Raw genomic sequence first — 24268 nt, forward strand, 5'->3', positions numbered from 1 at the left:
TCCAGCCTAGAAGTAACAAATGCATGGACTAGCTTTCCTGCGTCACTTTGAGACAGGATGTGCCTGAGTTTTGCAATGTTACGTAAGTGAAAAAGGCAGTCCTTGAAGTTTGTTTCATGTGGGAGTTAAAGAACATATCCTGATCAAAGATAACTCAGAGGTTCCTTATGGTGGTGCTGGAGGCCAGGGCAATGCCATTTAGAGTAACTACATCTTTAGATAATGAGTTTCTGAAGTGTTTGGGGCCACGTACAATAACTTCAGTTTTGTCTGTGTTTAACATCACATTTAACACATGAGTCTTAAAGTTCCAAAGATCTTGTAGAGGGTTGCCAAGGTCCTTGACTTGACATACAGGGATCTTTTAGGAAGGAACTAAGGATCCCAGGACCTTTGAGGAGAATCAATGTGTCATTGAATACATTTCAGGGATCCTTTAGAAGGATCTTAGACCCCTGGATAAGTTAGATGTATTTTTAAGGAGGTTCCAGGAGTCCTAAGAATTTCAGGGATCATTGATTACCAGTGTCCTTGAAGAAATTCCAGGGACCTTTGACAATGATCCAATAGTCCTCAAAGAATTTCCAAGTAACCCAGAGGAGATTCCAGGGCTCCTTGACGAAGCTGCAGGAAACTTTCAGGTTCAAGGGCTCCTTGGAGAAGCTCCAGGTACCTCGAGGTACCTCTGAGGAATCCAATTCATTTCATTTTGTGAATAAATTGCAGGAATTTTAAGAAGGTTCCAGGAGTCTCAAAAGTTTCATATATAATTGAGCAGGTCCTTGATGAAGTTCCAAGCACCTTTAGAATGATCCAACAGTCCTTAAGGACTTTTTAGGTTAACACTTTTGGGAGGTCCAATGAATTCTTGAAGAAACTTCAGGGATCTTCCAGGTTCCAAGGGTCCCTGAAGAAGTTGCAGGGATCATTCACTAGGATTCAAAGTCCTTAGATAAGTTGCAGGGATCTTTAAGGACATTCCAGATGCCCTTGAGAGAATTCATAGGGTCCGTGAGGGGGGGTTACAGATTTCCATGGCTTCATGCGTCTTTGTGTGCTGGCCATGAATAAAAGTGGTTTCTTAACGGGGGCCCAACTGTAAATACCAGCTCTGTGAAGCTCACTAAAGTCTCTATAGAGACTTTCACAGAGGTGTTAAATTAACAAACACTGTATCTAAAAACCAATGCCAGTTTCCAAATGTAGAGTGAGCAATAGGACAAAGCACCATAATACACTTAATACAATCAGGGCTGTTAGTGTATAGGTTGTTCTTTCACTTTGCCCTCTCAAAGGATTCCTTTGTGTTTACTCTACAGTCAAATGAGGATTTGGTGAATCTTGTTTGTGTAATTGGTTAAATGATGACATTCCAGGAGCTAAAATAGCTAAGTACTGTGTATTCACTATCAAAAACCACTGATAGTGAATACTAAGATTCAGTAACTTTTGAATAAGAGTATTATAAATTATCTATATTCTGTTTAGTCATCAAGGTTTAAGGTACATTTATTTGTCATTCTACAACACAAGGCTGCACAATGAAATTAAAGTTGGAGCCCCCTTCACACTACACACACAGAACATATATACCAATATTCAAAATTAGAATTGAATAAAAATAAAAAACAATATATACAGTTACCTATATACATTTATTATATAGGTTGGTGGTATGGTAATGTGCAAAACCATCATAACAGAAAGTTTTATTTATTTATAGTGGAGTGCGGAGGATGAGGTGGAGTCTCACAGCCTGAGGAAAGAAGCTGCTCTGTAGCAGATACTTCTGTATGGCTTGCCAGATGGCAGCAGGGTGAACATGCTGTGGCTGGGGTGGGTATTGTATTTTAATATCCTTTGTGCTCTGCTCAGGCACCTCACCTGTTCGATATCACTGATGCTAGTTAGATGGGTACCAATGATGTTCTGGGCGGTTTTAATCACCCCTCCGGTCCTGGGCTGTGCACATCCCATACCAGTTTGTAATGTTTCCAGTCAGGATGCTTTCTATTGCTCCTCTGTAAAAGTTAACAAAAACTTGGCATGCAAATTTAGCCTTCTTAAGTTTCCTTAAGAAATACAGTCAGTTCTGAGCTTTATTCCTGCCCTTTACTAAAACATAAGTCAACAAGTCCTCATTGACCTTAAGGTTATGGATGACACAGTGTCATATTCTATGTAACTTGATTTGTGCATAGTGAGGTTTTATGGAAATCAGCTGGTTCCTGTTGCATGTGATCCTTTGTTACCATTATATAAATTTGGCCATTTTGGCCCTGAAACAGAAAAGTGGATTTAATGAGAGACAACAAATGGTAAGCACATGTGATATGATTATAATCGTCTGGAGCCCAAAACATACTCAAACTTTATCATAGGGTTTAGAATCTTGCTTTTCTTAGCCTATTTTCCCAATTCCCATGAACTGTGGTCCTATTCACTGTTAATTCCACTGTTTTGAAGGTTGTAGATAGCCATGACGCCCAACTCACACATACAGAATCAAACACTGGAGATACTGCAGGATTCCATTCGTTGTTAATTAAACCTTGATACATGCTGGTGCTGCCCACTGCTACTCGAAGACTCAGAAAGCGCCCAGCAGCGTGATGCGGGGAAGTTGAGAACGGTTCAGTTTAATTCAAATGTCCTCCTCTGACTACCAGGAGACAACCTATCAGGCTTGTTTTGATGAAACAGAATTAATTTCACAAATCAGCTGTTTTCTACTCCACTCAACTATGTAAAAGTACTTTAAACATGCAAAGGGAGTTGTCACTTGTTATTTTATTAATTCTAAACACACTTGAATTACAAAACACATCACTACCTGTGTGCTGGAAAATTTCCTATATCAGATATCACAATGTACTCAACAAAACCTTTGGTGTTTTTGTGTTCATATTATTATACAGCCATATTTATCATCACCATTTATAATTACTTTAGCATTAAAAAAACAAAACAACAACAACAACAGAAAACTAGTTCCAGTGAGGAAGTGGTTTGGTTATATCAGAGTTAACGTTAGAAAAAATTATTCTTCTGTTAGAATGCTGCAGATCGATAAGGACTTGAATCTGCTTTGGGAGAGAGGCTGGTCTAGTATTTTTGCTACATGTATTTGGCAGAGTCTGAGCTCCAGATTGCAGCACAGCTCGGTGGGCCTGGTTGGGAGGACGAGGTGAGAACAGCGTAGGAGGCTGCACACACATGGAATGGAAGCACAAACACTCAGCAACAAACTCAGTGCGAACACTCATACAAACAGACACAGGTAGATTATGTGATGAAAACATAATGATGTCTCTGGAGAAAGTGGACTGTAGTAGCAGGAGGTAGTAACAGAATACATCAAATAACACGGAAGGAAATCAGGGCTTTATACAGTAAACTGGAGTTAGACTGATATATCAGCTTTCTGATTTATATTAGGGCAATAAATATTGGCCATTGGACTCAAGCGGGTGCTAAATGTTCTAAAAGAATGTCTGTCTTTAAATTGGTCTTCAGTGGAGAGTTTCCATCCCAGGATGGCCTAAATGAGGTTCCAAAGGCTTTTCCTTTGCCAGAATAAAAGCACTAGGGAGCGTACATTACATCACCAGATGTCTAACAATTTGATTTAATTGGTCCATGCAAAGCATCACTTAACAGAACACACACCACTCGCTTAGTGTGTGTAATTGTACAATGTGTGTCCACTTTTACAGTGTACTGTATATTTTGGTTTTAAATGATGAACCTGGAATAATTCTACATTTTTCTCATTGTAAATAATTCCCATAAAAAGACCAAAACCAACAATATGTTAGTCCATCTCTCAATCTTGAAACAAAACACACACAAACAATAGATTCCAGCACAGAATATTTAAATTGCATTTTTATTTAATCATACAAGCTCTCTTGAATAAAATGAAGCATTTCTACTCTGTTTTAAAATGTTAATAAAATAGAATTGTATCATTTTACAAAAAATCTCTTGCTTGTCAATCATTACCTGTGCATTTTCATAATGAATACGATCTGAGAGCAGACACAGGCATTCAGGACATTTTTGCATAACAAGTGTACTATTCTATTCTGACAGCTTTTCTTCTGTATGTCGCACATACTGTATCTAAAGAACCAGTTGTGCTCAGGGGATTCAAGTCATTTCTTATGTTGCATAAGTTATCAATGGACACGCAATAATGTAGGATTTGAGCCAGGCATTGAATAGGCTTCTCTAAAGGGACACATACATAATAGAAGACAGAGCAGAGCAGTACAATAAGCAGTGCCATGGAGCCTAATTATTGATTCAGTGTACAATGCAGCATTAACACATGACAGGACTAAACCTTATACGGTTGTTATACAGTAATAATAAATACATGCGGTTATGGCACTGAGTACAGCTGATCAACTGGATGGTATACATAAAGCTTTAAGGCCACGATAACTGTATGTCTTCAGTAATATGTGATGCTACATGTAGCATATTTACACATTAGAAGTCTGTGAAAACCTCTGAGATGCCTGACATCTGGTGGCAATGTCACCATTGTATTTTCTTCACCTCCACCTTGTCCATTATTTTTGTTTCAGGAAACCTCAGAAACCAGTGTCAACAGTGTTGGCCGGAACTATGTTTGAGATACCTGATTTAAAGTTTTAACAGACACCTGACAGACAATTAAGTAGTTAATTAAGTATTTTGATTGACATGACATGGCACTTACGACCAGCCAATAGCAGATAGGACAGCTCAGTTCCTGCTTTTGACCAGATTATGTTAGTCTCTAAACAGATTGGGGTTTGACTATATAAAGCCTGTGTTCACATTATAGTGGAAAAACTAGGCTCTTGCGCTGTGCATAACACTTTGCTCAGCAAAGGATTGATGGAGGGAGTGGGGGAGTCTGTGAGAGCTAATAGCAAGAAGCGATTTGCAAATATTTAGCATATGCATTTATTTTCAGCTACTTGAAAGTTTAAGAACCAATAATCTGTTTTAAGTACCAGGTGTTATGATCACCTATAGGAAACTATGATAAAAAATATGACATCACAGATGGTAAAATACTTGCTAAAGGTCAGTCCGTTTACCTACTTCGTAAAATGCATCTGCCTTACAGCCAAGTTACCATGACAAAAAAATCTGAAGTCAGCTGTTAGCTGGTCATTCAGTGAGGCAGCAGAGACGCAGCGAATGAACGGAACGACAATTCTACAACGCAGTTTACAACTAGGCTATGTGGGCTACATCTGAATTAATTTGAATGAATATGTGTGTCTAAATTCCATTTTTTGAAACAGTGACAGCCCTAGTATAGAGACTCAAACAACATTTTGAAAAGGATGATATACTGCCCAGCAAAAGCAAAAACTATTTCTCTGCAAAGTAATTTTTTGTGTGCAGAAAGAACAACGCCCTCTTCCTGTTCTGGGCTACATGAGAAAACTCTAAACATTTCTCTGAAAGCAATTAAAAATCAGTGTGGAGGCAGTTTGAAGCTGCCATTCATCATGGCAGTGAGGTTTTCTTTTTTTTTTTTGGGGGGGGGGTGTTAAAAGGGAACTAATTGTTTTCACTGGTGGTTTAGGCTGTGAAAAAAAACTGCCATGGTGATGGTGATGTTGAAATATAACATTTTTCAAATCCTCAAGTGTCCTCTCCTGTGCTCTTTCATTCCCAAATAAAAGCTGAATTTAACAGCAAATTCCAAACACGCTGGAGGACTTGTAAGGTTGTCGTTGTATAAGACATAAAAGATTAACTTGATTAGGTCACTGTTGCCATGGCAACATGATAAGTCAATAATATACACAAACCCAGCCAACAAAGAGAAAGTAACCGTATTTGTGAGGGAGTGTGGAGGTGTTCGGGTGTATTTTTAAGGGTGTGTGTGGTGTGAAAAAAGAGAGAATGCAGGATAAAAAGCGATTGCAAGTTATTTCGGGTTTGTAAGAGAAAGGTGATCGCGAAGGTTTACAGCTCGGGCATTGGCAACAAGAGCACACTGTGGTCCAAAAAAAATGTCAGGGGCCACAGCAGATGGCTTTCTAATTATTTTCACTGTTGGTTTAGGCAGTGAAAAAGACAGATCACGTGTGTTAAAGCCAAAATAGCACCTCCAGAAAAGAAAAGTATCTGAACAGCTCTCATGAGATGGGTGTACAGTTAAAAAAGGGACACAGAAGGAACAAAGGAAAACTGTTTTTACCCTACTGACACATGAGAAGACCTAAAGTATGAAATTCATGGACACCTCCTTATTCCTGCATCAATAGTAGCAGATTAGCTGTCATGAAATCAGTACTAAAAATAAAGGTTTAAAAATCTTAAGTGTACATGCAAGAACACAAAAGAACTTTGAGCATGCACTACAGACAGAATCAACCTAAACGGAGGATTTTTGGTTTTTCAAGGTACATTCTGCAAATGGTAAACAAACGTTAAACCGTCCGTCTCATTTCTAATTCAGAGCAGTGGATGTGGTTTCCATGAGGTAATGTGTCAAACTATATAAGCAGTGAAGAAAGTGTGAGGGAGGAGAGCTACATGAGTAGACTGTGCGCACACACACACACACACACACACACACACCCCTTCACTGTACAATCGTCAGTACATTTCATCAGTCATCAGTCAACATTGTAGGAGTAAAGATCCCCTTCTATCGTATGCTTATGATTCTTCATGTGTACTGCTTCTACTAAATTGTTACTGAATCAGTCAAGCACATCTGTGTGTTCGCACTGTGAGCAACATGATCAACCACTGTTCAACAACTTTGATATGAAAGACTGCAACACCCAACAGGTTCCAACAAAGTATCGTGCCTGGGATTGGGTGAGGGCGATTTTGTTGAGTAAATCTTCAAGCTTGGTTATTTTCAAATTTAATTTATTAAGAAATTTCTCTCCTCTCTCTGACTGCCATTTGTCTGTGTTCATTTACTTGAAATATGCTGCCTCTCTAAAGCCTGAATCCACAACAGAGAGCCAAAGTGGAGCCAGACCTTCCAGGTTGTGTTCCTGAACGACAGAATGTCGTACAGTTCATTCCATTTGTGTAGACAGGGATGGTAAATACATGACAAAAAAAATAAATAAATAAATTGTTGATGTTACTGTTTTTAGCTGCCTTTAAAGAACACTGTGTCCCACGAGCCCATGCCCATGCCCATTGTGGGTTAAGTATCACCAGCTTGACGGACTGACAGTCAAATTGGGATATTTGAAAATGGACAGGATGGACTGAACCGCGTAAACATTCTATGAACAGCTAAAGGGTTTTAGAGACAGCATCAGAGGAGAGCTCAGGTAGATATAATGGACAAGGGAGAAACAGTTATTGTGGGGTCTGGAAAAACTTCATGGGAACTGCAGTTTTAAAAAATGCCAACAAAATCATAAACAGCAAGTGCTGAATTAGCTACTTATCATATATCATAATGTAGAATACGTACAGTAAATCCCTGCAACATGCTTTACTTTTTCAGTAAGACTGATGAAAGAATGAGATGAGATGTTGCTAGTGGAACAGCAGCTAGCCCGGAGGGGGCGTCAGGACTTGGGCTCTCTGTTATTGTACAGCACTGCTTCCAGCCAATGACTGGAACCCACAGTCCACATTCAGATTGGGGCCCATGCAGTGCAGTCCACACTCTAATTTTACTGATTTAATGCGTCAACATAGCTGGCAAACAGAATTAAAGCCCTAGAATTGTACAGTGCTTTGATTCTACATCAAAGTCAACATCCTGACAATGAAAATATCTGATTTCTCTGTTCACTGCTCACAGTCAGAACAGAATGATTAGCATTAGCCAGGTTGCTCTCAGTATGAACATACAGTTGACAGTCCCGGTTGATTGTATAACAATAAGAAATGTACTTTTTTGATCTTAAAATCTTTACAAAGATTAAACATAACATATACTGTATATAAAGCTTGTAGTTTTTTTTGTAAACTGGCTATTTAATATTGCTACAAATCATTAGCACAACAATAGCTGAAGTGTTGTTTTACCTCAGGCAGAGAAAATCTAACTGGAGTCTTTGTTCCTAACCTGGTTTTCTAAGCCGGACCACTTGAACACATGGAGGGTGTAATTAATGGTATTAGTTGCTGCTGAGAAGATATGAATCCAGAGTTCAACAGAAATGCAGTGTTAGCTTCAGTATCATGTCCAGTACAGTTGTTGTAGTCTTTGGTTTGGATCTTCAGGTACATGTTCCACATTTTTATCCACTGAGCATTTCACTTTGGCTTAGCATCTCTCACCCTATGTATAGTATGACATTCATTTAAATGACTACCAGGCAAGGATGAATTCCAGTTAACTGATAAGTACTTATAGAGGTTTGAGAGCAGGGCTTAAAGTATTCTCACCAAGCCAATGTTATTAATAAGGTTTCGTTTTAAGACGGTGTAGTCCCTCATTCGTCCAGGAGTGTTCTATCGTAGAAAAGGTTTCAGTCGTAGTCATCTGGACACTGTTTTCAGAATCAAGGTTTCGTTTTGTGTCTTCTCAAGATTTATATGCATGAAAATTCAGATTTTTATGTTTAGTCCCTACCAAATGGAATCTAGGCCTGATTATGACTGGACAGAGCTGAAGTGTAAGGCAGCGTAATGCCACCACCATAAGAAAAAGTCTGAAAAATCTGCTAAGCTTCTCATTATAATGATTTCATGTTATAACAAGATATTTTCATGTTATAATGACGTTTTTCTCACTATTACCACATACCAAATTATTATGTTTTAACAAGAAACCTTTCTTGTTCTCACACAATACCAAACCAAAGTTTCTCGTTGTGACATGACAAGTTAGTATGTTGTTATAACAAGAAACTTCCAACAGTTGAGACACTGTGGACTGAATGTTTTTACGTTTCATGGTGAGGCAGTACTCTGCCTCTCAATCAGTGTGAGCAGGTAAAGGCTCCCGCCCCCCAGTGACCCAGTGCAGGATAAGCAGATATAGATCATGGATGAATGAATGATACTTTTTCCGTGTCTCATCCCAAACATAAAAGAAAACCTACTCAAATCATGTAATCAGGAAGAAAATGGTGGTGGTTTCTCAAATTACAGCTAAACAGTACACTAAAATGTGTTTCTGAAAACATTTGAGAGGAAATAGGCAATGCAGTGACAGAATCTTGATTCATATTTGATCAGCACTGCCTAGTTTGATCTGAGTTTCGTGAGCCTGGGGCCTTGTGCTCTATCGACCAATCAGGTCAGCGAAACGTGACGCCAGAATGCGTAGAAGCAGAATGAATAGAAGGATCGGGAAAAAGTGGGATTTGTTGTTTGCAGATGTGCGTGCTACTCTAGGTTGTGGTTTCCTTCATAGATTGTGGTCCGTCCTAGTACAGTTGATATTAAAGGAGGAAAAAATGATTCACTGGTGTTAGCAAAGCTATTAGTAAGTAGTTTTTAAAAAGAAGATGAAACTGCACAGTTTTTAGATGGAACTGAAGGTTGTGTGGTCCTGTTTGTGTTCTGTTACAGTCACACATGATGATCAATGGGCAGGGGAATGTGGGATCTTAAGTAGTCAAGTCAACATTTCCTACATAAGCCGTGGTCCATTATAGCAACATAAGTTGCTGTAGAAAGTGAGATCAGATATTACCACTGATATTATCTCTACAGGTTTCCTATGTGGGTGGCGGCCCTTCGTAACGGAGCATTATGTTGAAGGATCTGGCGAAGTTGTTGGAGAGGGAGCAGCTGTTGCCTTCGTCCATGAGGGGCAGCAGGAAGGCCAGGAGCAGCAGAGCCAGGAGGAGGAGCCACAACGGAAGAGCCAGCCGACACACCCGCTGCAACAACCCAGGCCTCTGCAACGACAGCAGCAACACAGGGTTCGTGGAAAACACATTACTGCACATACAAATATGTATTGTAGGTTTTATCATTTAAAAAAAAAGCCCAAAAAAATATGTAAATGACTGAGCTGGTGAAAAATGTCATTTTCATGTGCCACAGTAAACTGACTCAGCTTGGGCCTCTAGACTTTCTCTCAGACTTGTTATTCTGTGAATCATGTTTACCGCCTCAGTTCATCTTTCACCTTTTGAACACAGCCTCACTGGAACCTCTTGCTTTTCATTTCGGCACCCATGTTAACCGGTTAGAGCAACCACGCAGGCCGCGTGAGAAGCGTGGCCCTGGCGCGGCTGCAGCAGCGCATCATCTAGAGATTCGGCGTGTCGTCTATTTTGTGAGTGACGCCTGCGGTTCTCAGCAAAAATAGACAGTGAAAATGATCTGTTGATAGTCATATTGACATCATACCAGCAACATTACACCTTTCACTACAGTTTCAATGTCTATATCTGTAGAATATATCACAGACATGAAAAAATTATTAATTTTTTTACAATTGAGCACACATTTCTTAACCCTAAACTAAATCGAAATGAAATTTATAATGAAATGAAACATTCTATTATTGATGGCCAGTATCAAAGGCATACAGAATGTAGAAATATAGGGCTGGCAGTAGCAGCGCTGCCGCAGCAACGCTGTCTGTGTGGACACCACATGTGTGAGCCGTGGTGGTAGCGGTGGGATGCAGAATACCTTCTATTTTCTGCAGCAGGAAAGGAATTCTAACAGAGGTCAGTATCTTTTAATTACCACCCTCTATACAGCAGGTTAGGGAATTCCTCTTATGTGTTGCTGTGTAGAGGTGACTTGTATCTCTTAAATGCATTTGAATGCGCTTGTAATGGTTTATTGACGCAAGACACTAACCATATAATATGGAGTACTCCAATTGTTTGATCTAGATCATTTATAATTCCAGACGTTGACGTGAGGAATGTCGCTCTGTTGCAAGCAGAAGGTCCTGGGGGCCTGTATAAGGGTTTTTGTGATTCCATTGCAAAAATCACAGGGCAAGAATGGCCCATATGAGGAATGTGTAATGTGTTCCACATCTTACATTGTTTTATTCAACTTTTATATACACATACTAACACACACACACACACACACAAAACTCACTCTTCAACTGATATTTGAACCTCACGCAGCCCTACAACAACTACCATTGTGATCAGTGGTGCAGTGGTTACAGTGCATGTCTGCACACCTTGGGAGAACTGCAGGGTCAGCGGTTTGACTCCTGACTGTTCTGCAATGCAATGCATTTCCAGCAATGGGCATTTCAGCTGTCAGCATTCACACTGTATTTTCTACAGGAAATGCATTTTCTAGTTATTATTCCGCCTTCTGTATGTTTTTCAGTTGACTACTACTCCTACATACTGTCAGCTTTCTTTATTCTAACATGTTTCAATGATTTTATATAATTTTTTAAAGTATTAAAATTTATAATGGGAAGTCTATGGGAGTAATGTTTGAAAGCTGAAATCTCAACAACTACAAGTGCTAAAGTATTCATGCTTTATGGACAGCTGCCCTATGTGTAAATGTTACGTTTTCGGTAATAACTCCTGAACCTTGAGGCGTGGCAAAATATAATGCGTTCCTTGGATGAAGCCGATTGACTGGTATAGGCCACGCCCATTTGCAACAATAAAACATTATATTTGTACACTTCTGTTGACTTTAATTAAATGACACTTGGTTAACAAGTTCTACATGAGCACGTGCATGACATATTTAAGCATGGCACCAATAGCCCCGCCTTGTGGCCATTAGTAAAACACCACCATACTACTTGTTAACTGCTGTATCTCTTTGATGTAATATTTCTTCGTAACCAAATTCAGTGAAATTGTACAGATGGGGATGCTGTAGTGGAAGACTGTAGCATCTGATACAATTTCAGATATACACACCTTGTGAGAACTGGAGGGTCAGCGGTTCGACTCACGACTGTTCTGCAGTGCAACACATTTGTGCTTTAAGATTATTCAGGCAATTCATTTATGCATTTCCAGTAATGCTTTAAAATGTATTTTAGCTGTCAGCATTCACACTGCATTTTCTACAGGAAATGCATTTTGTAGTTGTTCTTCTTCCATGTCGATTTTGGCCTGCATCTAGCCTCGTACCATTCTTAACCCAAACGCAAAAACTACATCAAATCGTGCGGAATGATTTGGAATAGAGCGGTATGACTTTTCTCAGAGATTGGCCCAAGTGTTTTCGCAAAAATCGCAAAAGAATGCACAAAGTTTTATTATGAGTGTGTATGTGGCCAGGCAGACACCAGAGTGGAGAAGCTGTAAACTCTCCATAAAAAGTTATCTTAAAATTGCTCTATCTCCCACAGTTTTCACTCTACATACATCAGTTTATCATCAAAACTTAGGAAAACGTGTCCTTGTTCCTCAGATATTCTTATGGAATATAATTTAATTTGGCCCTATGAGCTGAGGGACAGCAGTGCCAGGCAAGCTCCCTTGGACTTCCATTATAACTGAGACCAGAAAAACTCTAATTTTCTCTTCTCTGCTTACATTTCTAACTCATTCCAGTGCTCACAATTTTTAACACCACAAGCATACAATCTACATCAACGCGTTCGGCAGACTCTTTTAGTTCTGATAATATCTTTACTTTGGGGATTGGACTCAGTCTTCAAGCTAGAAGCAGGGGTTTGAGAGGGTGATTCTCTATTAAATGAACTGTCAGAGCTGTCTACAGAGTTCTGCGTGTGTAACAACACTGCCCCTCCCTTATGGCTCAAGTGGGACGGTCACTATAGCAACCAGTGTGTGTGTGTGTGTGTGTGTGTGTGTTCAAAAGTGTGTAAGAAGTTCAACTACAGAGATGATAGGAGTTTTTAAACTGCGACAGCTCCTACATTTTAAAGACGACATAAACACATTATATATCGCAGTCTTCAGTGAAGCCTTGTGCTGCTCATAGTTGAAAAAGGGTTTCGACTTCATTCTTATTCATTATTACAAGTTCTAGACTAATTTTTGGAATTGATGGTGTCTCGCTTATCTGAAATAAGTCAGCTGATGAGCTGGAAGCCAGAAAAGAGAGTGAGAGAGAGGGAGAGAAAGAGTGAGAGAGAGTGAGAGAGAATGTAAATAAGGGTGAGCATGAGATAGTCAGTCTTGTCTTGTTCCTGGTGGAACTTCCTCTAAGCTTCATTTGCATGTTTTGGTGTACGATTGTTGCAGAATTCACTTGAACTTTCAAAGCCCGGATGGAAAAAGGAAGCGAACCCTTGGTTTTAGTAACTCGTTAAACCTTATTGAAGATCGGACCACATTTTATGGATGAATTACACATAAATGTAGGTCATTCCAAAGGGATTTGCTTTGTTTTGCCCTGTCCTGGCTGGAGGTGGCTCTGCACAGGCTTTATGGCAGCTTGGCGCAGTTGTCGGGGTATGCGCGGCACTTCAGGCATACCTAAAATTTCTTCTGAAATTTTCTAGTTGGGTGTGAATGCATGGAAGCATTCACAACTTATGTTCTTCTACTACCAAAAATAAAAAATAAAAAAATTCATCCGTGTATAATTCAACTTTAAAATCCCCTTAAAATTTTTCAAAATATTCAACTTTGGTTGAAGTAAAGTTATAATGGGAGTCAATTGGAAAAACCTTCAAACCCACTCATCTTCAACCTCTTCCCAGTCATTCATACATTCACGTAGAAACTCCATTCAAACTTTAAAACGTTCACAATCCCTGGGACCTTATCACACTAATCCATATCTTTCATACTTTCTACACAGTCACAGTTTCATGCAATTTTCAGTCTTTTCTGAGTTTATAATGTGTGTGTGTATTGGACGGAGCTAGAGTGGGTGACATTGCTAGAGTACAGAGGAGAAGTAGAATCTCCTTAAAAATTTCTCAATCCCACAAACAAATGTGTGCTGGTTGCAGATATGTAAACATGGACTCAAACAGACTCACACAGTTGGCACAGTCAGCGTCTAAGTGACAGCAGTGACTGTCGTATAGACTTTCATATTAACTTCATATTAAGTTTTTTTGAAAACCAGAAACGGGTACATTTCTAAATTGCTCTAATGGACACATTTTTCACACTACATACACAAATCTCACAAAGCCTCGTCAGGAGGTTCTTGCCTCTCTTACGATATTCTAACTTGGGCGATAAGAGTTACAGTCTTTGCGGTAGAAGCACGAGTATGATAGATCAGCTTCAGCTAAAATTTCTATGAAATGAACTCTCTCAGCCAGGAGTCACACACAGCAGTTACCATCACCACGGCAACCTTGGATCTCAGAAGATGAGCTAATTAGTGCAGTTTAAAATACAAACATGAACTCCTCAAACTTTTTCAAGCAAGTTTCAAGTCTTATTTCTTTATTCATACTTTTAGCTATAAACTACATTCAGAGCCATCACCATAGCAACCTTTGATCTCAGGGACACACACACACAGCTGATTGAGACTGCTGTTTAGTGTTCACCCCAGGACAGCCCCTAGAGTACCGCAAGCACTCCCAGATTGGAAGGCCAACCTGCTTCTGTCATGTGTCTTTGCTGCCATGGTAGAACCAACTGTTATTGGCTATCAATAAGCCAGTCATTCACGATTGTAGCCAATCATTTCCCCATTGTATATGTGTATGGATTGGGTAGTTTGGTTGCATGGGAGCTGAGCTACTTCAATGCGTTTCGCTGCAAAATCCCTCTTTTACGCAGCAGAACCGAGCTGAACACACACAGTGCAACCAACAAGAGGTAACCTACACCTTGATTATTTGATTTCTCTGGATATATTTGATTTCTGTGATTTCCACAATGTCTAAGGCCACAAAAGGACCAGGTTCACTATTGAAGAGGTCTTGGAGATGATAATAGAATCAGAGAACGATAGCGAGGACAGTGAATATGATTCTCAAAGAGAAGACAGGTTTGCTGATGTCCGCGACGCCACTTTGGATTGGTGAGTAACGTTATCTAGAATATTTTACTTTTTATCGTGATTTGTTTAGTGAGTAAAGTTATCTAGAATGATCTTTTATTTTTGTATTGTGATTTGTCTAACCATGAATGAAATCTGAATGAAAGCCAGGGTGGGCCTGGTTGTTTTTCACGCTTATTTAGCTAGCAATACAATGGCTATTCAGAATAACCCCTGATCGCTGTAGCCTGAAGCTAATCCACCTCTTTCTTTGAGATCTTTCTTTGTGCCCCTGATTCCCTTTAGTTGGAGTTTCTCTTTCTGAATATTTACTCATACACTGCAATGAAAACACAATTTGACCAATTAATTACATATAACAAATAAATGCCTACAAATAAAATTAAATACACACATTTCTTTTCTTTCTTTTAAAACAAGTCATCTTTTCCTATAGTTGCTATGTTACCACGCTGAAACAATTGGTATTGGCTGTCTCACCGTGTTGCTTTGAGCATGATTGTAGATCATCCAGGAAACTGGACAACGAGAACAATCTGTGTCTCTCAACCACGGATACATCCATGCTCTAACCGGTCAAGTTTGAAAATACTGTTTGAGTGGGTGTGCTGCTGCTGGGCATCCGCACTGCTACTCAGTCAACTAGTAATGGCTGTTACCTGGATTGTTTTACATCTGCCTGCCAAATTCTTATTTTGAGCAAAAAACAATTAGTTGATTAATCAACTAGACAATCAACAGAAAATTACTTTTTATATTTTGATATAACTTATCAAGCAAAATGTCAAAAATTCACTGGTTCCACATGTGAGGATGTGTTGCTCTTCTCTCTTTAATATCATTGTAAACTCAATATCTTTGGGTTTTGGTCTGTTGGTTGGACATAACAAGACATTTGAAGACATCAGGTTGGGCTCTGGGAAATTGCGAAGAGGATTTTCACTATTTTCTGATATAGACTAAACGATTCATCAGTTAATCAAGAATATAGACTGATAAATCCATAATGAAATTATGGATCAAATCTGTGAAAATGCAGCCCTATCTAATACCCGAGTGGATCAGAGTGGACTCGATCATCACTCGAATGTATGTGTTGTGTATGTAATGTATTGCTGCTCTTTTCCACCATGGCTGCTCATTAGTTCAGCATCATGTGGCTGCCAGCAATGCTGTTCTCTCGTCTTATTTCATTTTTTCCCCATTTCAAATTGTGAAGACCTATAAGTCCTTTGGTATTATCACACTTTTCAACACTTACAAGACAGGAGGTAGTAGACACACCTATATTTCACAACTGTATATGAACATACTGTATCAAACCAGCAAAATCTATACCATTAGAAGAAACTCCTGCTATTTTCAAATGCATACATGTCACTTGATTGAGTAGATTAGTAGCTACAGTACTAGCTGTACAAGGTTTTTAAAGTAATGGCAAAGGAAATCTGGTGTCTACGTTTAAAGGTCCAGCAGTGTGTAGGATTTAGTGGCATCTAGCATTGAAATTGCAGTTTGCAACCATTTGAAAAACTGCTTGGATCCACCTCCCCTTTCCAAGCGTGTAGGAGAAACTATGGTGGCCGTGGAACTAGAGCCAGTGTTTGGTTTGTCCATTCTGGGCTACTTAGAAACATGGCGGTACAACATGGCGGCCTCCGTGGAAGGGGACCCACTCCCTCTGTAGATAAAAACGGCTTATTCTAAGGTAATGAAAACACAATGAATCTTATTTTCAGGCGATTATAGACTAATGAAACACACTTATAAATATTATATCCATTTCTGCCAATAGCTCCTCCTAAATGTTCCACACTGGACCTTTGACTAATAACCAACGGCATAAAAATTATGATCATGTCTTTTTAAAGAACTTTGGATTCCACAGTTTATTAACTTAATTAAACATAAATCAGTTAATTAAACAGCTCTAGTTCACCAAATCAAGAACTCCTTATTCACAAATAAACTGTGGGACAAAATATATTAAACTTCATAAATGCATTGTTTTCATGTAAGGAAAGACTTGGAAAGATCTTAGAATGAGAGTCTGTATATGTACATACAATCAATGTGAAAGTTTCGTAACAATGTAACATTTTCCAGTGATTTTTGCCCAACAGTGCGTAAATTAATACTGATAATTATCTCAGCCGTAATTGTGCTGTCTAGTTATGTTAAAAACCATAAATAGTTCGGTGTTACCTTTTGCACCTTTGCTGCGATGGCCGGCTCCTCTTGTTTGGCTTGGACTCTCTGCAGCAATATGAAATATTTGAATCAATTCACAATGTTTATTGTATTCAAAACCTCAAGAGTTACACACACTAATCTTGCACACTGCATCCTCTTACTAAATTCAAACCGCATTCGAGCTCTTACTGACAACTGACTCATGCAGGACCACACTGTTGAACTGACAGGTGACTTTTTAGTGTCATATTGCACAGCCCAGTGGGTTGTTCTTAAAAATCATATGAGTTTATGAAAACGTTTGTTTTCATATGGTTCCACCACATCTGGAGAACACTGTGCAATTAGCATTCAGTCTACTGTACGTAATTCTACTGAGGAGCAGCTACTTCACAGATGTGACAGGGAATCTTAACTGTCACTGTGCAAGCAGTGGCCTAACTGCTGTTACACTGCCACCTTGTGGGGAAAAAACAACAGTGCACTTTAAGGGGGAATCCCATGACAACACATCACAGTGAAGTTGTCAGTTAATGCAGGATCCTGGCATACAACAACAATTATAGACAGTTTCCAAAATCAAGTACAATTACATTTGTGCTCCAGATTTATTAGAAACCTGTTGATTATTACCTGTACCAGGGGTTCCTAACTATTTTATTTTGGGACCCAAAATTGGGATATTATGGTTAATAAAGGCAAAACAATGATTAAAATACACACATTTATAGAACTTCAGTAAATCATTTCACATGTCACAAACATTGTTTTACATTGTTTTTGAACTAATAAAAACTTTATACATTCAACAGCCTGTCATATAATTTAAGAAAACCTAGACACATTGAAATGGCACAGTTCGCCTGTAACCAGAGCCTGAACCTGGGAACAAAAGGTGAGACTTCCAGACAGAGGCACTGATCAAAGTGTTGATTGGTCCAGCTGCTGTAGTATAAACACAGGTTTAGTGCTGGACTGCAAGAAAGTCAATGCATATTTCTCCCTCCACTTCTCTTTGAGCTCTATGTTCTCTTTTTCTTCCCTTTCCTTTGCAAACTTTATTCTGTATGGTTTGATTCAGAATTGGAATCGGGAGAGAGTTTTAACATGAATTTGGTTAGAGTTCAAAGACAACACTTAGCTGTGAATGGCCTGAATCTGAATGACGCGCACTAACATCAGTCACTTCACAGACAGGTTGTGGAGGGATTAATCAGGTACCAAAGACATACTCAGACAAACACTAAAGAAAGACAATGTGTGCATTTGCGACAAAGTCTAAAGAAAGTCTGAAGAAAGAGAAGTAAGAAAGTATAGTGAACTTTATGAGTTTGGTGTTGACTAAAGTGCAATGGCAACAAATGGAGCTGGCCTTCATGCTGGCCCTGCCAGATTCCTCATGAACACTGGAAGATTATTCTACCCATTTAGGATTGTTGTATGCATAAACCAAAAGTTTCTGTGAATTGAAACGCAGGCAGTTTTTACTCTACGTGATCAATAGTCAGCTCTTCTCTCACCTTGGCACTGGTTCTGGCCCTGACATCTCTCACATCCTTCAGTTTGGACTTATAGAGCATCCAGCGGTAGCGAAGCTCCTCCAGACACACATCTTCTGCTGGTCCAGAACCAGCTTCACTGCCCTGACTCTCCTGGAGCAACAGCTGGAACTGCTCCTGACCCCACGTCACTCCTGCTCTCAGAGCCTGCACCAGGACACAGCAGAGAGTTTTAGGTATACTGGACTAGTACAGGAAGTTCCTGGTGTCTGTTCAGAGTTTTTCTTCCATTTCAGAAATGACAAGCAACATAAGGTGCAACAGAACTGAACCTTTTAACCACAAGAGGTCAGTGTAACAGTCTCTTTTCTTCTGTAACACAATGGCTCCTTTGGCTTTTCCAAATCCTCAGGCAATTAAAACTTTAGAATGAACAGCATGGTTCAAACAAATATGCATATAGCTGTGGGGAAAAGAAGTGGTTGTGGTAATTACAAAAACCAACACATGTTTTGTCCAACTAGAGTTATCACTTCCAATACATTTCAAGTTTGAAAGTGACATGCTTGATGACAACATCATAGCCAAAAGACAGAATATTAATAACCTCAGAAGCTTCATCTCTGTCAAAGAAAGGTACAGTTTACACATTATTCATCCCTGAACAAACAATCACAAATCCAGTAAACTCCTCAGCAGTTTACTTCAAAGTCAGGTTTCTGCCCAGAGACATTCATTTCAATCATAGTAAAGTCAATCTATCCACACATTAACTGACTTCTAGCCCTTTTTCACTGCAGGACCCATCCATGACCGGGGGCTTGTCATAACTTGAACTTTTTAGAACCTTTTGAGGCTTTGGTATGAGGTTCTTCATTGTATTTCAGCTGTATTTTACAAACTTTGACATTTTGGATAAATGCCATTAAAAAGGCAACGGCAGGACCGGCTATGTTGTTTTATGTGGTGTTTAGGAGATGAGTGAAGTAAGCGGTTGTGGGACAGACAGCAATTGACTTTCTTTCAGGTTTACACTGAATCAAGGGTACTGCTGGGGGCAGCACACGCCAGTCAGTGGCCCAAAATCCATCTTGTTTTTTTGTTTTTTGTGTTGCATCCCCATTTCTGCCAGCCACTGACTTCAGCTCCCTTGTGATGGTCTCCTCTCCACAAATACTGATGAGGACCTGGATATGTTGGTATGTCCAACAAGCATTTTTCTTAATTTTTATTAGTTACATTATTTATAAGTATTGGTTGTCCTTCTCCATACAGATGCAGTGGTAAAATGGTGGTTTCTGTTGTTGTGTTTGTTGTGATGTGAAGTCACACCTGCTTGACCTGCTACGGTTTACAGCACTGCTATCAACTCCTTAAAGTACCAGGAATTTTCAATTAGTATCTCCTCCTAAGCAGTGCCTGAATTGAGCTTCAGGAACTCGTTCCCAAAACAGACAGAGAACAGTGGAAATAAAAGCAGTACCCAAGACAACGGATACATGTTATGTTATGTATGTATATGTTAAGTTTTGTTAAGTTCCTGCAGTGGAAAAGGTCTATTTGTGTTGCTTTGGTTTATGCCAGCGCAATAATAGTACATTCAAGTTCAGGATTATTTATATAGCATTTCAGACTGTATGTACATAGTTCTAGCATCACTTGTCAGAATTCTCTCAGGAAGCACAAACAGACTCCTGCACCAGAGTCACCACTTTTCTGAAGTGTTGACATGTCCAGCTTTTGGTAGGATTTACCAGTGCATGGATTATACTGTGTTTAATCTACTCATACATTTATACATAAAGTTTCTTATCACTGCCTGACATGTGGTTACATTTATGCAGATGGAGTGGATCTGTAACATGTTGACACACTCAATAATTTCCATTCATTTCAGTAAAGTATGAAAAGTCAACTTGTAGAGTTACAGTAGGTAATCCACGACAGTGAACATCATGTCAGCTTTTACTTTTGTCCATATTACCTTACTGTTGCGTGGAGATACAGTGAAGGCTTTTTAAATCTGCGCTTTCAACTGCTTAACCCCGCAGAGATAACAAACACTACCAGCTCTAGTCTAGGTAGTGCTCTAGGCCTGGTTAGTCATGTCAGGGTACATTTCAATGTGCACAATAATGCCAAAGCTTGGCTGCTTAAATGAGAACACTGACAACTCCCTGCAAAAATCCTGCTGACACATCAGGGACCCCAGAGTAGGTGATCGCTCCTAACAAAACACCTCTCACATTGTGTGAGGGGTGTTTTGTTTTTTTTTGAAACGCATGATGGCAATAAGTTTATTAAAAGATTGTTTTGATAAAACCAAATAATTTTTGAGACTGACCTTGGGTGGGAAGCAGAGGAAAACACATGCTGTCCCTGCAGAAAACCAATTAAATAAGTCCTCACAATGTTTACTGGGAAAATGCAGCTGTGTAACAATGAAGTTGTCAGAACCAACAACTCCAGCAGTCATAAATCAAACTGTGGTCTTTGATTAATCAATGTATTAAATAAATATTAGTAAATAAATAAAACTATAATACTATAAATACATAAAGTAAATATTATAAGTTTAAATTAATTTTGGCATCATATTTTTGTTAAGTTTGTTTCATATACACATAAACCCTACCCTATTTTCTGCATTTCTAATTTTACCACTGTTCAATATTTCAAACTGCAACTGTCAAAAAACTACAACACATCATCAGAATTTCTACTTTGCAGCTCTGAGTGTCATAAAACAGCGACATCACACTTTCTCCTAGAAGTCGTGTTGTTCCTTACTGAAAGACAGTGTAGGAAGATTCATAAATCACTCACAAGTCATATTCTTGAGTCTTAGGTTCAATTTCAGCGCAATTCGTAGGAGTGATTCTGAAGGGCTTGATAATTAAAACAAAATCACTTCATACCTTCTACAAACAGTTGTGAATTAATATAAATATTGGTAGACAATGATGCGTCCCTACAGTACTCTGGCAGCCCTAGCATTTACCTATACTTCCTGTGCCACAAGATAACAAAAACTTTGACAACAAAATGTTTACACAAGTAAATTAAGTTATGACAATCACTGTGGTGGACTACATAACTCAAACACGTGTCAAGTCTCAAGTTCATTGTTATAATGCACTGATATGACACAAATGGCTGCTTTGTAAGTGAGAAAATGCATGCAGAAATCTTACAAACTCTGGTTTGCTTTAGCAAATGGCCAGCAATAATGTTAAGTCAATGTGAATAGTAGTACATGGGCAACAACATACAAAAACTTTAGTAGGGTTCTTTAATATATTTTCAACAAACCACCCAAAAAATGTAAACAGCCATCTCCCAGAGTAACCAAAGTCATCAGGAACAATAACTTGTTATCCATCTGCTGGTATATGAAGGATTTAAGCATGTTAGACATACTTAGCACTTAACAAAGAGCTGGTGGAAACAGTAGTCTTAACATCCTCCTCCAAGAATGAGAGGTGGTGTCACTACAACTACAGACTGAACTGTAAAAAAAAAACCATTTCAAATGTTTTAATGTTAAGAGAAACTCACGTAGAGTGTGTCCTGTCGGATCTTGAGTTCTTTGGCACTGAGTGTTGCTCCCTTGGTACTGAGGATCCCTGAGAGGAGGTCATTCTCTTTGGACAGCCAGGCCTCAAACTCCCTCTTCCTGGATGTGTACTGTTCTCTTCCCCTCTGTAAAACCCCAAACAACTCATAAAACTCTTGCACAGCACACAGTAACACTATGAACAAGTCAGCAGTCATTTTGTGGCATTTTTTAGTTTGGACTAGGGATACTTGGCTAATGTGTGGACTGTTAACAAATCCATCATTGAGAAAGGTTGGTCACAGTAGTCATCTGTCACCAGACTTCTGTGCTTCTGTGTCCTATCAATACGATTTCATTACAAAAAAATGATTTGGGTTCAAACCGCAAAGCGGTAGAACCCTATTGTGTTTTTGCCGGTTTATTATTATTTGTCTTATGCTGTCTCAAACTGCCGTGAGCTGGAATGAGCTAGAAACACAAAACTTGGCCCAATAACTGGAAAGGATGTGCAAATGCTTCCACAAAAATTTGAGCCTAATCGTCCACATAGTGGCAATTTTGAAAGGCCATGCCCCTCACACCGTGACTCCGATTGACTTGAAATTTCTCATACAATGTGCTCTACAAAAAAGCCTATTATAAATGAGCAAGATCGGTCAAAAAACATGGCCGCCATCAACCAAAATATCTTCGCAATAGGAGGGGCTTAGCAAGAAACTGGCCATAACTCATTAACGATTTGTCCAATCATCATAAATCTTGGGAGATATCTTCAGACCATGTTCGGGAATAGGCGTGCCAAAGCATTTTTAGCTTGACCCTTAGGGGGCGCCACAAATGCCAAAAAACTGTACCTCAAAATCCAGTTCCCCAAACTACTGGGGGGCACTCACTCTCTTTTCATTGACTAAACAATATGTTGCCATGTAGCACCCATTAAAACTGTAACTAGGGTTAAAAGAATATATCATTATATATATATCATAGTTTAATACTTTTAGTATTTACCTATAGAAGAACATTTAACTATATATATTCACCCAGCAGCCCTATTACAGCTTTATTATAATGTGCCAAAAGCCCCAGAAACCAAGCACTAAACATACATTTATTTAGGAAGATGCACCAAGTAAGCACAATATGAACTGAAATAATATAAGGTACTTATCATTTCAAGTGATACCTTGCTTTTAGCTGGATAAGGCCCCATTTTAAACCTGAATTGGTCGCCTCAACTCATTTTAGAATTTAGCTGAATTTCTGCCAGATCGGCTGTCGTTTGATGTCTAATTGCCCGAATGATCACTTATCTGGCTGTTGGATGATGGGATGGATTACTGGCAGGTCAGAAATTTTGGTCGGCTGTCTGGCCGTTTGATGCTCAAACTGTCACATGGCTGCTGTCAAGAGATCTGGACTGTGACTGTGCTGTGATAAAAATAAAACTGAACTTTGCTGCACAGCAGACAAGACAATATTGTCTTTTCCCAGCCATCTGCGGTTCCATTTTTCTTTTTTCTTCTTGCTTTCTGTTCATAGTAGAATTGCACAGAGTGATGCTGGCTCTCTCTTTTTGTCAACATTGTTGAAGACACAGTCGTCTTGTTTGAATTAACTTAACTGGAATATTCAATGGACAAAATCAACCGGAGGTTCCATGTTTATGCTCAGTGTGAGCAACCAAGTTGTGACCAGTCAGCTGATCTGTACAGTGCGAACATAGATTTTCTATATAGTATTGGTCATGCAGAAAGGTGATCTGTGATTCAGCCTTGCCAGGCAGCCCAGGTCATATATGTAAAAAGTTTTATTTTTGTCCTCATAGCCAATTTTGCATGACTGGATGTTGGATGTTTCCCACCTCCGACATGGTAAAGAAAATTTGTTGACTAAAAGTCAAAGAAGGAGAGATGTTGACTACAAGTCCCAGAGAGCATTGTGGTAACAACTTATTAAATACTTTCAGCAGCTTGATTCAGTTCACTTGTGTATTTTGGATCAGTGTGGGATGAATTTAGCATTTCAGTTATGGTGAGGTGTTGTGCATCAGCCTGTAATACTCATGGGTACTGTAGTATTTAGTACTATATTAAGGGAGCAAAGCCAACATAACCCCATAGTACTGTTAGATTATCCAGGAGACTCCTGTGTTTCTGTGTGGAGGAAC

The 24268-nt window shown here is 39.2% G+C and overlaps 1 protein-coding gene across 1 annotated transcript in view; it reads right to left on the reverse strand.

Annotated features, from left to right (window-relative positions):
* Positions 1–3860: 3860 nt before the first annotated feature.
* syne3 (spectrin repeat containing, nuclear envelope family member 3) overlaps positions 3861–24268 on the reverse strand; it is a 53376-nt gene continuing 32968 nt past the window's right edge. The window contains exons 15-18 of the mRNA XM_044167371.1: positions 22101–22244; positions 18564–18749; positions 17056–17106; positions 3861–9851 (exon numbers count right to left, since the gene is read on the reverse strand). Of these exons, the coding sequence (XP_044023306.1) occupies positions 9669–9851; positions 17056–17106; positions 18564–18749; positions 22101–22244 (564 nt within the window). The 3' untranslated portion in view covers positions 3861–9668. The remainder of the gene's footprint in view (positions 9852–17055; positions 17107–18563; positions 18750–22100; positions 22245–24268) is intronic.

The sequence above is a fragment of the Siniperca chuatsi genome, linkage group LG15 (genome assembly GCF_020085105.1).
Source record: "Siniperca chuatsi isolate FFG_IHB_CAS linkage group LG15, ASM2008510v1, whole genome shotgun sequence".
NCBI classification, from domain to species: Eukaryota; Metazoa; Chordata; class Actinopteri; order Centrarchiformes; family Sinipercidae; genus Siniperca; species Siniperca chuatsi.